The 13805-nt window shown below is 38.1% G+C and overlaps 1 protein-coding gene across 1 annotated transcript in view; it reads right to left on the reverse strand.

Annotated features, from left to right (window-relative positions):
- The window catches only part of LOC110210523 (myotubularin-related protein 9), an 18975-nt gene extending 5461 nt beyond the window's left edge, over nucleotides 1-13514 (reverse strand). Inside the window, exons 1-2 of the mRNA XM_078149143.1 lie at nucleotides 13002-13514; nucleotides 7444-7552 (exon numbers count right to left, since the gene is read on the reverse strand). Coding sequence (XP_078005269.1) covers nucleotides 7444-7552; nucleotides 13002-13183 — 291 coding nt within the window. The 5' untranslated portion in view covers nucleotides 13184-13514. The remainder of the gene's footprint in view (nucleotides 1-7443; nucleotides 7553-13001) is intronic.
- Nucleotides 13515-13805: the final 291 nt, after the last annotated feature.

A 13805-nucleotide genomic window follows, 5' to 3' on the forward strand; every position in this document is an offset into this window, starting at 1 on the left:
AAAGCTTGGTATTTTAGCTGGGACTTAAAGGAAGCTAGTAAGCCCAGAGGCAGAGATGAGAGAGGGCATTCCAGGTATGGGGAAAGGCAGTGAAAATGTCCAGTCATTATTCAATGGATGGTCTTGTTCTAGGAACAGCAACAAGGTCAGTGTCTTGGATCAGAGTAGGTGGCAGAGGGTGGAGGAGGTATAAGATATAAGATTGAAAAGGCAAGTGCCGCCAGATTATGAGGGGCTTTGAACGCCAAATACAGAATTTTATTTTTGATTCTGGAGGTAACAGAGAGCCATGGGAGTTTACTAAATAGTGGATAGATTTGGTCAGACTGGTGCTTTAGGAAGATTCACTCTGAAAGCTGAGTGGAGGATGGACCGAAATGGGAAAAGACTTGTGGTAGGCAGACTAACCAGCAGGCTATTTCAACAATCCAGGCATGAGGTGGTAAGGGTCAGCACTAGGGTGGGAGCAGTATCAGAGAAGAAAAAGGGGCATATGCAAGAGATGTTACTAAGACAAAAACTGACAGGCCTTGGCAACAGATTGGATATGGTGGGGAGGAGGATGAGGCATCAAGAATGACACCTACATAGTAAGCCTGGGTGACAAGGAGAATGGTGGCACCCTCAACGGTACTGTGGAAGTTAGGAAGAGGGAAGGGTTTTGGGTGAGTGGGGGGAGAGAATGAGTTTATTTTTGGCTGCATAAGTAATTTGAGAATCATTAGCACAGAGACGGTAACTGAATCCACGGGCACTGATGAGATCAACTAGTGAAACAATATAGAAGAAGAAGACAAGAGGGCTCAGAACAGGACAATCACAGTGAGCAGGCGTGACCTAGGTGAAGAAGCAGCAAAGGGGACCAAGAAGGAGCACTCAGGTAGGTAGGAGAACTAGGAGAGGTCAATGTCATGAAAATCTAGAGAGAAGAGAGTGTCAAGGAGAAGAAGGTGATAACTGACAGTGTCAGAGGCTGCAGAGAAGTCAAGAAGGATGAGGACTGAGAAAGGACGATTAGATCGAGCAGTTTAGGGATTATTAGTAACTTTGGAGAGAGCAGTTTTGGTTGAATGATGAGGTCAGAAGACAGACTGTCAAAGCTTAGGAAGCCAGTGAGAGGGGAGGAAGTGAAGGCACCTACTGCAGACACCCTTCTCAAGTAGTTTAGCCACAAAAGGGAGGAAAGTTATGGGAAGATAAGTAGTGGGAATAGAGGGATCAAGTCAGGTTTTTTTGAAAACAGGGAAACATGGGCATGTTTGTAGGCAACAGAGAAGCAGCAGACTGAAGACAAGTGAGAGAATGGGGATGTGAGAGGAGGCAATCTGCTAGAGAAGCGGTATGAAATGGGATCACTTGTGTATGTAGGGAGGCTGGCCTTGGCAAGAATAAGGGCTACTTTATTACATGAGATATGAGTGAAGGAGAACATAACAGCAGAAGGCATGCTGGGTGATATGAGACAAGGAGGAAGAAGAAGACTTATTACTTCAGTTAATTAATCAACAAGCATTTATCTAGTGCTTACTATGTGCCAGGTACTATAGGGAAGAGAGATACAAGTACCAAAAAACTAAACAATCCCTACAAGCAAAGATCTTACATGCTAATCAGGGAAACAAGGACATACATAGGTGTGTGGAGAATAAGTATAAAGTAGTTCAATACAAGATTTTTCAGAGGAAGGGCACTAGCAGGAAGACTTTCCTACCAATGATGAAAAAGATGGAATCAGTAGAATCAGGGAAAGAACTGACTACAGGTATAGTAGCCGGGCCAAAAATGCATATTATACTTTTCTGGTTTGAACCTGTGATCAATGTAGCCACCAGCTTGACAGGCAAAAAACACCAACACTTCTACTTGTTATGATTATGTTTTCTATCCCAGCTTTGTAGAAGATGTTCCCCCCCCCATAATCTGATATTGAAAGAACTAAAGCCATTCTGTATATTTAATATAAATTTATATAAGTTTATAAATAATATTACATATTTATGTAAATATATGAATTTTATATATTATATAACATAAAAATTCATATAAATAAATATTTAAAATATATATTTAATATTCAATGGTCCAGAAAATTCTCAACAGACAGAACAAATGCACTTAAAGATTTCTGAAACTATCTAAAACCTATGTGTTCCTTCACTTTTTATTGTTGTTCAGCCTTGTCTAACTCTTCATGATTCCTTTTGGGCAAAGATACTGGAGTGGTTTGCCATTGCCTTCTCCAAGGTCATTTTGCAGAGGAGGAAGTATTAAGTGACAAGCCCAGGGTCACACCAGTACTAAGTGTCTGAGGCCACATCTGAACTCAGATCTTCCCAACTCTAGGCCAGTGCTCTATCCACTGTGCCATTTAGCTACCCCAAGGGCTCCTTCATTTACTAGACTATAGTGTCTATAATTAAAAAAGAACTGGAAATATACCTATGTTGAACCAACCTAAATAGGAAAGGGCTTCAAGCCCAGCTCATTCTTTTCATTATGTTGTAAGTGATTTAGGGATAGTTATTTCCAAATAAAGTGCTGGATTTGATGACCCCAGAGCTCCCTCCCAGGTCCATGGTAATTAATGTAGCCAAAATAACCAACTGGCTTAATTCAAAGTCTATAGCTGACAAACTGGTTAGCATATGGAGCTCAAGGTAGCCAAAGTCATGGAATCCTTATATGGAAGTGTTACAACAAGCTTGGTCAGAGGTAACATCTTCAAATCCAGACAAACAGATCTCACAAATGCATGCATGCTTAAGGGAGACCAGGTAATAGTACAGATAGATAAATACAAATCCTATCCCAATACTGGAACAAAACATATCTTATTAAAGCAAGATAGCAGTACATTTCTCTATAAAGATAACTTGATTGATACTTTGACATTTACTTATTAAATGGACCCATTCTAGAAGTGGTGCCAACTATTCCAACTTACAGTAGAGGGGAAAGAGGGCAAGTCATTTACATCTTGGGCCTCAGTTTCCTCATCTATAAAATGAAAAGGCTGGACTAGATGGCCTCCAGATCCCTTCTAGCTCTAGATCTACGATCCTATAAGTTCACTAAATAACCACACAATGGAACTAAATGAAGACTAACCAGTTTACCCTCTAATTTTTATCCCAAATCCATTCAACGTGATCATAGTTCCTCTATTCATTGTGGTATGGAATTTTTTTTTTAAGGCATAAAAATTTTAATAGTAGTTTGCTCTTCCTGCCCCCTTTTAATATAAGGGGCAATAACATTCTCAACACAAAACCTGCACTTAGACAAATAATGGAAAATCAGAGAAAATAATCCATGTATTTCTAAAATTATTCAGAAAAATATAGTGCATATTATGTTAATCACTATAACTTGTTTTAAGTAAGACAATTTAAAAACCAGAAGTGGACCACAAGAATTCATTTAAATGGGATATGTTATATGTGATATCTCAGAATAAATTTTAAATTACTCATACAGCAGGTTAACAGAAAGAGATAAGATAAATAAGGGTGGATTATTCATTTTACAAAAAAAGACTGTTCGCATTAGAAAAGGATTCACTGTAAGTTACCTTTAAATAGCAAACTCTCCTAAAGCATTTATGAGATACCTCAGTTTGATTTACATTTAACCTTCTAGGTATGTCTACTTATAAAGCCAGGCACACCAGTACTTTTAAATGTCTTTACTGATTAAAAAAAAAGTTTTTACAACACTTTTATTTCTGAACTGTTGCTTTTTACCCCTCTGAGAGAATCACCTCTCATAACAAAGAAAACAGAGGCAAGAAATAGTTCAAAACTAACCAACATATCAACCAAGTACATATTATGTGAAGTGTTCCATACTTATGTTTCCCTCATCTCCATAAAGAAGGGAGGGAAAGGGGAAGCTAGGTGGCACAGTGGATAGAACAGCAGCCCTGGAGTCAGGAGGACTTGAGTTCAAATCTGGCCTCAGACACTTACTAGTTGTGTGACCCTGGGCAAATCACTTAACCCCACTGCCCAGTAAAAAAAAAAAAACCACAATAAAATAAAATAAAAAAAGGGAAGGAAGCAGAGTTCTCATATCTCTTCTTGTGATGGTCATTACAAATTTATAGCAGTAAGTTGTTTTTTTTTTTTGTTGTTCATTCCATATATACTACTGTAGTAAGAGTACAAATTGTCTTCTTGGTTCTGCTTACTTCACTTTTCATTAGTTCATTCACATCTAACATCCACGTTTCTCTGTGTTCATCATTTCTTACAATATAGAAATAACTTATTACATTCATGTTCCACAACACCTTTAGTTACTCCCCAATTTATGGGTATCTGCTTTGTTTCCAGATACCAATAGAAAACACGATGCTATAAATATTTTGGTGTATGCAGGACCTTTTTTTTGTTTTTAAATTACTGTCTTGGAGTACATGTCTCCCAATGAAATCTCTATAGCAAAAGTCCCTAAATAAAAACTGTTACATCATTAAAAAAAAAAACTGAGGGGGAAAATGGATGGAGACACCATTCACAATATAGCTGGGAAAGAATCCTTAACTAAAAAAGAGAGAAAGGAGATCACAAGGGTAAAATAAACGGTACTTATTACATGAATCTGAAAAGCTTTTGCATAAATAAAACATAGCCAGGATAAGAGAGCAACTAACCGAGAAAAAAATCTATACTATCTATCTCTGATAAAGGTCCAAGATACATGTAGGGAATTAATTCGTTTAAGAGGCCAAAAGTCTTTCCCTAAAAGATAATTAGTCAAAGTAAACAAGCAGTTCTTATTCCAAATTGTGTTTCTTATGACATACTCAAAAGAAAAACAAATGGAACTCAGCAACTGTTATGTCACAGAACATTAAAGAAGACTTCAATGATCATGTAAGTTCCAATGCCTCTACTTTTTTTAATGTTCTATTAAAAATTTAGCTGTGACCAGCAGTACAACTCAACTTGCTTTGTAACTATCTGTATTTAAATTAATTTGAACATAGCATGTATCTCAATAGTATTTTGGTAACTTCTAAAACCCCATCAGAATTTTTGGTCCATTCATTCTCATTCACTTTTCCTCAAGTGGTCGTGAGTGTTTCTTCCAGTTTTGTTTTTTCCACTTTGCATTATTTCATAAAAGTTTCCCCCAGATTTCTTGATATTCCTAATACTTGGTCTTAAATGCATCACACTTTATAAAAACAACTTTACTTTACTATCTTGTATTTAAGTCACCTTCATTTCCAAATTTGTTCCTCCTCTTTCTCTATCTAGAGAGCCATCTCTTTTAATAAAGAGAAAAAAAGCAGTTATCCAAAACAAATCGATGCATAAACCAAGTCTCAAATTACAGGCAATGTTCTGCATCAAGCTGCCTACTTTTCCAAAGAAGGGACATAAGTGCATTTTCTCTTCTTCAGAGTCAGCCTTGCTCATTGTAATTATACTGCAGTTAGTTTCCACTTTTAAAAAAAATTTAGATTATAATCATTGTGTACGTTTTCTGGTTTTCCTTTAATTTGTATCATCATTTAACTGACTGCTTTTTGTGAATTCTTCATAGTCATTTGTTTCTTTTGGTGAAGTAATATTCTATAACATTCACGTACCATAATTTGTTTAGCCATTCCCCAATCCATGGACATCTACTTTGTTACCACAAAAAAGCTGCTGTAAATATTTTAGTGTACATGGGACCTTTCTTTCTATCTCTAAACTTGTAATATATGGCTAGCAATGGACTCTTTCTCTGAATATGGGCATTTTAGTAATTTTCTTTGCATAATTCTGAATTGGTATCTAGAATGGTTGAATCAATTCAAAGTTCCACCAATAGTATGTATGTCTTTCTACAAGCCTATCAATCTGACTATTTTTATGTTTTGTCAACTTTAATTTCCTGGCTGTGACCTCAGAATTATTTTGATTTATAGCTCTCCTATTATTAGTGAGTTGAAAAAATCTTTCATATGGTAATTAATAGTTTGCAGTTCTTTTTTAGAACTGTGTGTCCATACCCATGGCATAAACCATTGGGGAATGACCCCTGTCTTATGCATTTGTGCTAATTTCCTATATAACTTGGATTATTAATTCACTATCTCACCACAGAGGATCCTCCAAATCTTTTCACCGATCTTTACTTCCCTATCCCCACCCTCTCTGCTGAGATCCATGTCTCAGATTTAACTGGGAAAAAAAAAAGCCATTTATCAAGAGCTCCCTCTTTTCTCCTCCTCATCTCGTATTACCCATATACCTTATGCCACTATCTCCCATCCTTCACTCCTGTCTTACATTAGGAGGTGGTTTGCAAACTCCTCCACATGTAAAAGTGATACTATTCCATCCTACTTTTTCTAGCAGATTGCCCCCTCTAGCATCCTCATTCTCTCACTTATCTTCAGTCTCTCCCTGTCTATTGGCTGCTTCTCTGTTGCCTATCAACATCCCCATATTTCCCCATTCTCAAAAAAACCTCACTTGATCCATCTGTCCCCACCATTTATCGTTGCACACTCTCCTCCCTTTTGTGGCTGAACTCCTCGAGAATCTCCCAAATCAACAGATTCCTTTTTTACCTGAATTACCTTAATTTTGTTTCTGCAAAAGCCTTTCAGTATCATGTTACTGAAATTACTGATTTTATCTTTCATGATCAAGTTTTCTCCTTTGGTTAAGAACTTCCCCCCTAACTGTAACTATGAAAGGTACTTGATCTGCTTCTGAATTTTTTTATGATCTGACCTTAAACATTTAGGTCAGACATACATTTTTAGGTTATTATTTAAGTATTTCCATGTCAGAAATTTAGGTTGTTGATTTCCCCCCAACCTAATTCTATATAATAGTGCCATGAAAATCTTTGAACAGATATTTCTTTTTGATAACACTTTCAGGGTACAGTCTCATCAGTAGAACTACTAAGTCAGAATGATCATTTTTATAACTTTTCCTGTGTACTGCTAGATTGTTCTCTAAAAAGATTCGAAAAGTTCCCAATTCTACTAGTCACAAAGCCATATTGCTTCTTTCACAACCCTACCAGCACTGTATTTTCTTCCTTTTCATTATTTTTGTCAACTGGAAGCCAACTGCTCCATTTTAAAGATATGGAAACTGAGACTCAAAAAGGGCAAGCAACTTCCAAAATGAAAGAGTGAGTGCCAGAACTGGGACTCCAAAAAGAATGTATGGGGACTTTTCACTTCAGATAAAGACAATTAAAACCTCTTAGAAGCCAATAATTTCTTGGAATATGTTTGTAACACTGAATCAGGGTTAGGAACTTAAGATAAGTATTGAACCTTACAAAGAAGGACACATTACACCGACAGATGCTTTAGCTCTCTAAGTCATATAGTAGGACCCGATTATTTGCAGGTGTCCTGCATTTAAGTAAGATTCTTTTTTCTCATTTCCTTAACCAAAGCTTGTTTGACACAGCTCTTACCTCAATGGAGCTTGCAATATTCAAACATTCTTCCATTCCAGGAATGTCCAACTGAATAATCCGCAGATCTTTGCATTTTATAATTATCGTACCCAATGATCCCACGAACCTGAAATACAGTACACCATGCTCAAGGACAAACAGAAACATCGTTTTAAGTAGAAAACTCCAATCTGTGAAAAAGTACTCATCTAACTATTCAACACTACTAATAACTACAAAGCCTTCTTTCTGAAAAGACGTGTCATACAATAAAATCTAAACTCAGACTAACTGGGGGAAGGGAATCCATAAAAAGTATTTTCAAACAAATATGTTGTTACTTTAAAATATACACAAAGTAATTCAAATTAGGCTAACTCACATAGTAGACTTCATTAGGAAACTTGATATTAAAAATAGATAAGAACGATTTACCGTAACTGTTTATTCCTGAAAGATACTTCCAAAATTCAGTACAATTCCTCCACAACTTATTTATACTACTTTGTACTCTGGAAAAAAATTTTTAAAAAAACAAGAAAAAACTTCAGAAAGGCCCCATGTTAGTTACAAAAAATCTAAATTAGTGAAGTCCAAATTAATTAAGTTTTATTGAATTAGAGTTTTTCTTGCTGACATCTCAGGGCTTTTCCTTTGCCAATATTCAATCCCAACTTTTTCCCATTAACAATTTTTGATGCTATCTTTGTCACGAAAGTGACAGAATCTGAGCTAAGCCCTAAAGGATGGCTATGACTGGGAAGAAGAGAATAATATTTTAATCTAGGGCACGAATTAATATAAGCAAAGGTTTATAGTTAGGAATGGGTATGGTAACAACAGAGGGAAATAGAACAGAAAGTTCATGAAAAATGTGGATACTTGGGTTCAAAAGTTAGTAAAATTAATCAAATAATAACATACGTCAGATTGGAGGTAAAAAACACTGAAGAAAAGGAGACCAGTTAAGGAGCTGTTTGAGTAGTCTAAGTATAAAGTCATCAGGTCATGAACTAGGGTGATAGCAGTGAGGATAGAGAATGGGCAGATATAAAAGATATTTCAAAACAATAATTAACAGTATTTAGTAACATTGAATATACGGAAGAAAGAAGAAAGAACCCCAGTGATTAATCAGGCAGTTTCAGTATTAAAATGACTATATAGACAAGGCCAAGGAAAAAGTTGTTGGATTACTTTATATAAATAATATGCTTTAATTAGATCTACAATGTACTACTCCTGTGGGTTATCCATCAAGGAACAGAACATTAATGATAGACGCTTTGGACATAAAAGCACTTGGATATTTTCATGCATTTGTTCATGCATTTATTAAACGTTTACTAAGCACTGGCAGAGATACAAGGATAAATAAGACTCTTCCTAAGTGGCTTAAAATCTAATAAAAAGAGAGAATATAAACTGTTAGTAGATAAGAAACTAGTCTTTGCCATTGTCATGGTTCAGTGTTAGGTATTTAATGTTCTTTTATGACCAGGAAAATTCAAAGAATAAGAAATTCAAAAATTATCTTATTCCTTTCTTTGGTTACTTAAGTAATCCTCCCATTTCCCCTACAAAATGTAATTTGTAAAGATAAAGAAAGAAGCTTCCTATCTTGAGGATCAAATGAGATAACATTTATTTTTTTTAAAAAAGTGCTCAGCACAGTGCTCAGCATAGAGTAGATGCCATATAAATGCTCACTCCCTCCTAGCAATTAATCAGCTTCCTTAGTCTTTACACCTTCCACATAACTCCCATATTCCCCCAGCTACTAAGTTTATTCTCTTATGTAAAAAGCAAATTTAAAACTGGTCAGCCTTCTTGAAATCCAAAATTTCTCAGACTATAAATAACAACCTAATTTTAAAAATTCCATTTCTGGTATTGTATAATATTAATTAAGCCAAATTAATACATAATACTTTTACAGGTTAACCAATCGATTTCTATAGAGGCATACAAAGTTCAGGAAGAGAATTTGAAAACTCCAAACTTCTAACAGTTTAAAAAAAACCTGCCATATAGTAAGGATGTTTGTTAACCTGAAACTACTACTGTACAATTTTTACTACACTGCTCTCAAGGAACAGGAGAGAATTCCCATTCCCCAGGCCATCAAGCTCCTAACACACTCTATGCTATTACTCAGTTTCCATCAGTACAGAGGCCTCCAGAAGAGAAAGCAAGAGGCTTCTAGGTAAAATGTTTTTATGTGTACCACCATAAAGACCAGGTTTTACCCCTACAAAATTCCCACTGCAAATGCATTACTATCAGTTAAGCAGATGGTGGTATCGTGGTGGTGGTACACAGAGTGCTGGGCCTGAAATCAAGAAGACCTGACTTTAAATCTGTCCTCACATTTACTAGCTGTGTGACTCTGGCAAGTCACTTAACTGCCATCTGCCTCAGTCTCCTCAACTGTAAAATAAGGATAACAATAGCATCTACTTCCCAGAGTTGTTCTGATTCTCAAATGAACATTTGTAAAGCTCTTAGCATGGGACCTAGCACATAGTAAGTGCTATATAAACATTAGCTATTATGCTATTATTATTATAATTCTTGACTATTAGCAACTAAGAAAACTTGTGGATACTGTCATCAAGTCAGTCTAGAAAAAATGGTTTTAAAAGAGATGTAGATCCCTGACTATTTTTAGAACCTTCCACACAAGGATCTCAATACTTTTTCCTAGGGCTTTGAAGAGTTCAAAGTCTACTTCTGGAAGATCTTCATCAGTGGAAGGTGTTTCCACACAGATAAAATCAGAGATCCAGACCAGGAAAAAAAAAAAAGAAATGACAATGTCACTTAGGCATCAAATTAATGGAATTCAAATACAACCATGACAAAAGAAACTGACATGAAGTTAGATCTCTTACAAATGTAAAAAATAACAAGCAACATGGGGAAAAATATCTCCATTTTGGAGCTTATGATCCTTTTTATTTCTTCTTGAATGGAAGGCTGGCAGAAGAAAAACCAAAGGCAATGTAATAAGAATAGTTATGATAAAGAGAAAGGGAGGATTGAAATAAGGCTGTGCTAGTTGTATATCTTGTCTCCTCTACTGGAAAATAAGCTGAAAAGCTTGTGTGGGTGCTGAGAAAGTATAAAGTCTTTATACCTCTTCTTTGCAAACCCTACAGTGCCTAGCACTAACACACAGACATACAGGCACTCAATTTTGGAGCAAATGATAAATATTTGAAGTAAAGAAGCAAAAAAGGACAGGGACAAAAGTTGCAACTATTTATATTGGGAAACAAGGTCTCCTGATTAGCCATTTTACTATGTTGTATGATTTGGAGGAAAAGAGGTCTTCCTAAATTCACCAATAATCTCTCCCACCAGAAATTTCACCATTAGATATTCACCTAAGGCACTGCCTTTCTAAGTATCCTTGTTAAAATCTAAGTGTTCCCTGTATGCAAAACACATCAAGATGTTGTCAAATATTTAAATGTTTAGTTTATAACTTTAAATTTCCTCCTGGATAGCTAGGACTAACTAATACTAAAATAATTAGTTGTACAAATCACTTCCTTTTTCTAAGCCTCAGTTTCCTCATCTACAAAATGATGGGGTTGGGCTAGATGATGTTTAAAATCCCTTTCACTTCCAACATTCTACAAGTCTAATTTCTGAGGGGAAACAGGAATTTTAATTTTAAAGATAGTTAGGCTGAAGATAGCAGAAGTGAGAGGTGGCTAGGAACTAAATGGTCTCTGTTTCACAAGTCTGCCTAGGGCAGCACCTGTTGGGGAAGACCTATTTCTATCAATGAAAGCAGAAGTAGTCGATTATAAAGATTGTATTACTGATACAAACAGCCTGAGCAAAGGCTAGAAGATAGGAGATGGAATGTCCTGTGTGAAGAACCAGAGAGCCAATTTGGAAGAACCGTAGATAGTGTGTGCAGAATAGTTAGGTATGACAGGTCTAGAAAGGCAGCCAGATTACAAAGGAGTTTATTAATTGATCCTAGAGATAGAAAAGAGCCACTAGAATTTATGAAAGGGACGTGACAAAGTGCTTTAGGAATATTATTTCAGCAGCTGTGTAGAGCAGAAGTGTCAAATGAGTGATCCATATTAAAATGTAATTGGGAAATGTTTAACTAAATAAAAATACTACAATGTTCATTTATGGTTTTCTAAATCAATCAATTTCTGTTGAGTTTGACACCACTGGCAAAGAGGATGAACTGAGGAGGGGAAAGACTGAAAAATGGAGAAACCGGTTAGGCAGCTACCAAGAATCCAAAGGATATAGGGACTGAACTAGTAATGGAGAGAAGGGAACAGATGTAAGAGGTTGTGCAGGTAGAAATAAGAGATGGCACCTAACTAGATGCATGGAGTGAGGCAAAGTGAGGGGTCAAGGATGTCGCAGATTTTGAACTGGGCTGACTCGAGGATGGTGGTGCTGTCGATAGAAATAAAAAAGTTCATCAGAGAAGTGGAGGAAGGGGGAGGAGGAAAGATAATGATAATGTTTTGGATGAGTTTGAGATGTCCATGGGTTATCCAATCCCAAATGTCCAATAGGGAGTTGCTGATGTGGGAATGAAGTTCAATAAAGAAGACTACAGTTAGATGTAGATCTGAGAGTGGTCAGGCTAGAAAGGATACTTGAACCTACTGGAGTTGATAAGCTGACCAAGATAAAAGAAAAGAGGACCCAAGACAAAAAAAAAATAAATGACTTGCATAGCTAATATTAACTAGCTATCCAGGAGAAAATTTAAAGCTACAAGCTAAAAATGTAAACATTATGCCTTGGGGGTATAACAGGATAGTCAAGTGACAGATGAGCAAGATAATCCAACAAGAGATTGAGACTGATGGCTCAAACAGGTCTTAGAACAGAAAGTTCCACAGTCTTACTCAAAAGTTGTTAAAAGCATTGTACAGATTCTACATTACCAAAGAGGCAATATGCAAATAAGCCTTACTATCTCAATTTTACAACAGATAAAGAAACTGCTGTATAATCAAAAACGATGAAGGTTAATAAAGAATCCATTTGATGCTATGCCTCAAAATGGAGCTAAAATAGAATGGTTTAGAATAACTGATGTGCAACAAGTCTGTGATATACAGGCAGCCTAGAACTAGGTTCCCCTCTTAGGCTATTTTTTCTACTTTTCATGTTTCGCACAATTCAGATCCAGAAACGGCGCCTTCTTCAGGAATTCAGAAGCTGCTTTGCAGACAAAAAAAAAAACTACTCCCTCAATTTCTTAAGCATTTAATCTGTTCCAGGCCCCCGGCTAAACGCTGGGGATACGATTTTGATATTGATACATCTACTAAGTGGTAGGCACTGGGTTAAACGCCCGGGAATACAAAAAAAAGGCAAAAGCTTACAACAATGGAGGGAAATATGCAAATAAATGTGTACAAATAAGATACAGGCAGAATAAATTGGGGATGGAGCTAGAAATGGCCTTTGAGATCAATCTACTCCAACCCCCCTAACCCTTTTAACAGATAGGAAACTGAGGCCCGAACAGGTTCTCTGTCCGAGCTCACACTAGGGCAATTTCGAGCTGAACTCACCGCTTTTCGATGGAGTCGATGTTGGAATGGAGCAGCCACAGCTCCTCGGTGTTGTCCTGCCGGGAGGACAGGATCAGGTGATGGCCGGTCAGGCACAGCGTGCCTTCCACAGCCGGGTAGAAGGGCCGGTGCAGCACCACATTGTCCACTCGCGGAGTCTTGATCAGCTCCGCGAACTCCATGGCGGCCCGGAGCCGGAGGAAGGCGCGGCGGGGCCGGGGTTAGAGGCAGGGCCTGCTCCGTCCTCTCTTCCCTCCTCCCACAAGCTCCCGGCGGCCGGCCCCGCGGGCCTGGTCCGGAAGGCCCTGCCTCTCACACCAGCCCCAAGCCGGAGCCTCAAATGTCCACAAGCTTGCCTCCCCCGGCAACCCCGTCTGAGCGGACCTGGGGGGGGGGAGTGGGGGATTCTCTTCCTGGGAGCAGGTAAGGACACGGGATCTCAGGCCCCGCACATCTCCAGGCCGCTGTCCGCTCCGGGCGGAAGTAGCTGACGCCCAGCCCCCGCGGTCGACTGCGGGCGGAAGTAGCTGACGCCCAGCCCCCGCGGTCGACTCCGGGCGGAAGTAGTGGAGACCGACGGGTGAGACTAGGTGTATGGGTCTCGTGACCGGAAACGGTGCCCTCAAATTTAAGTTCCTACTCCTCTCACTCCCGTTTCCTCCTCATATGGGAAGAAGTAAATGGGAAGTCTTGTCCCTGCCACCCTCGCTCCCCTGAGCCTCAGCAGCCCGGGAATAAAGGGGCCGTAAACCTGAGCGCGCCAGCCGTGCGAAGCTCGGGCAGTGACGCCGACGGTCACATCCC

This window comes from Phascolarctos cinereus, unplaced genomic scaffold (assembly GCF_003287225.1).
Source record: "Phascolarctos cinereus isolate Bilbo 61053 unplaced genomic scaffold, phaCin_HiC Scaffold_2;HRSCAF=192, whole genome shotgun sequence".
Classification (NCBI taxonomy): domain Eukaryota; kingdom Metazoa; phylum Chordata; class Mammalia; order Diprotodontia; family Phascolarctidae; genus Phascolarctos; species Phascolarctos cinereus.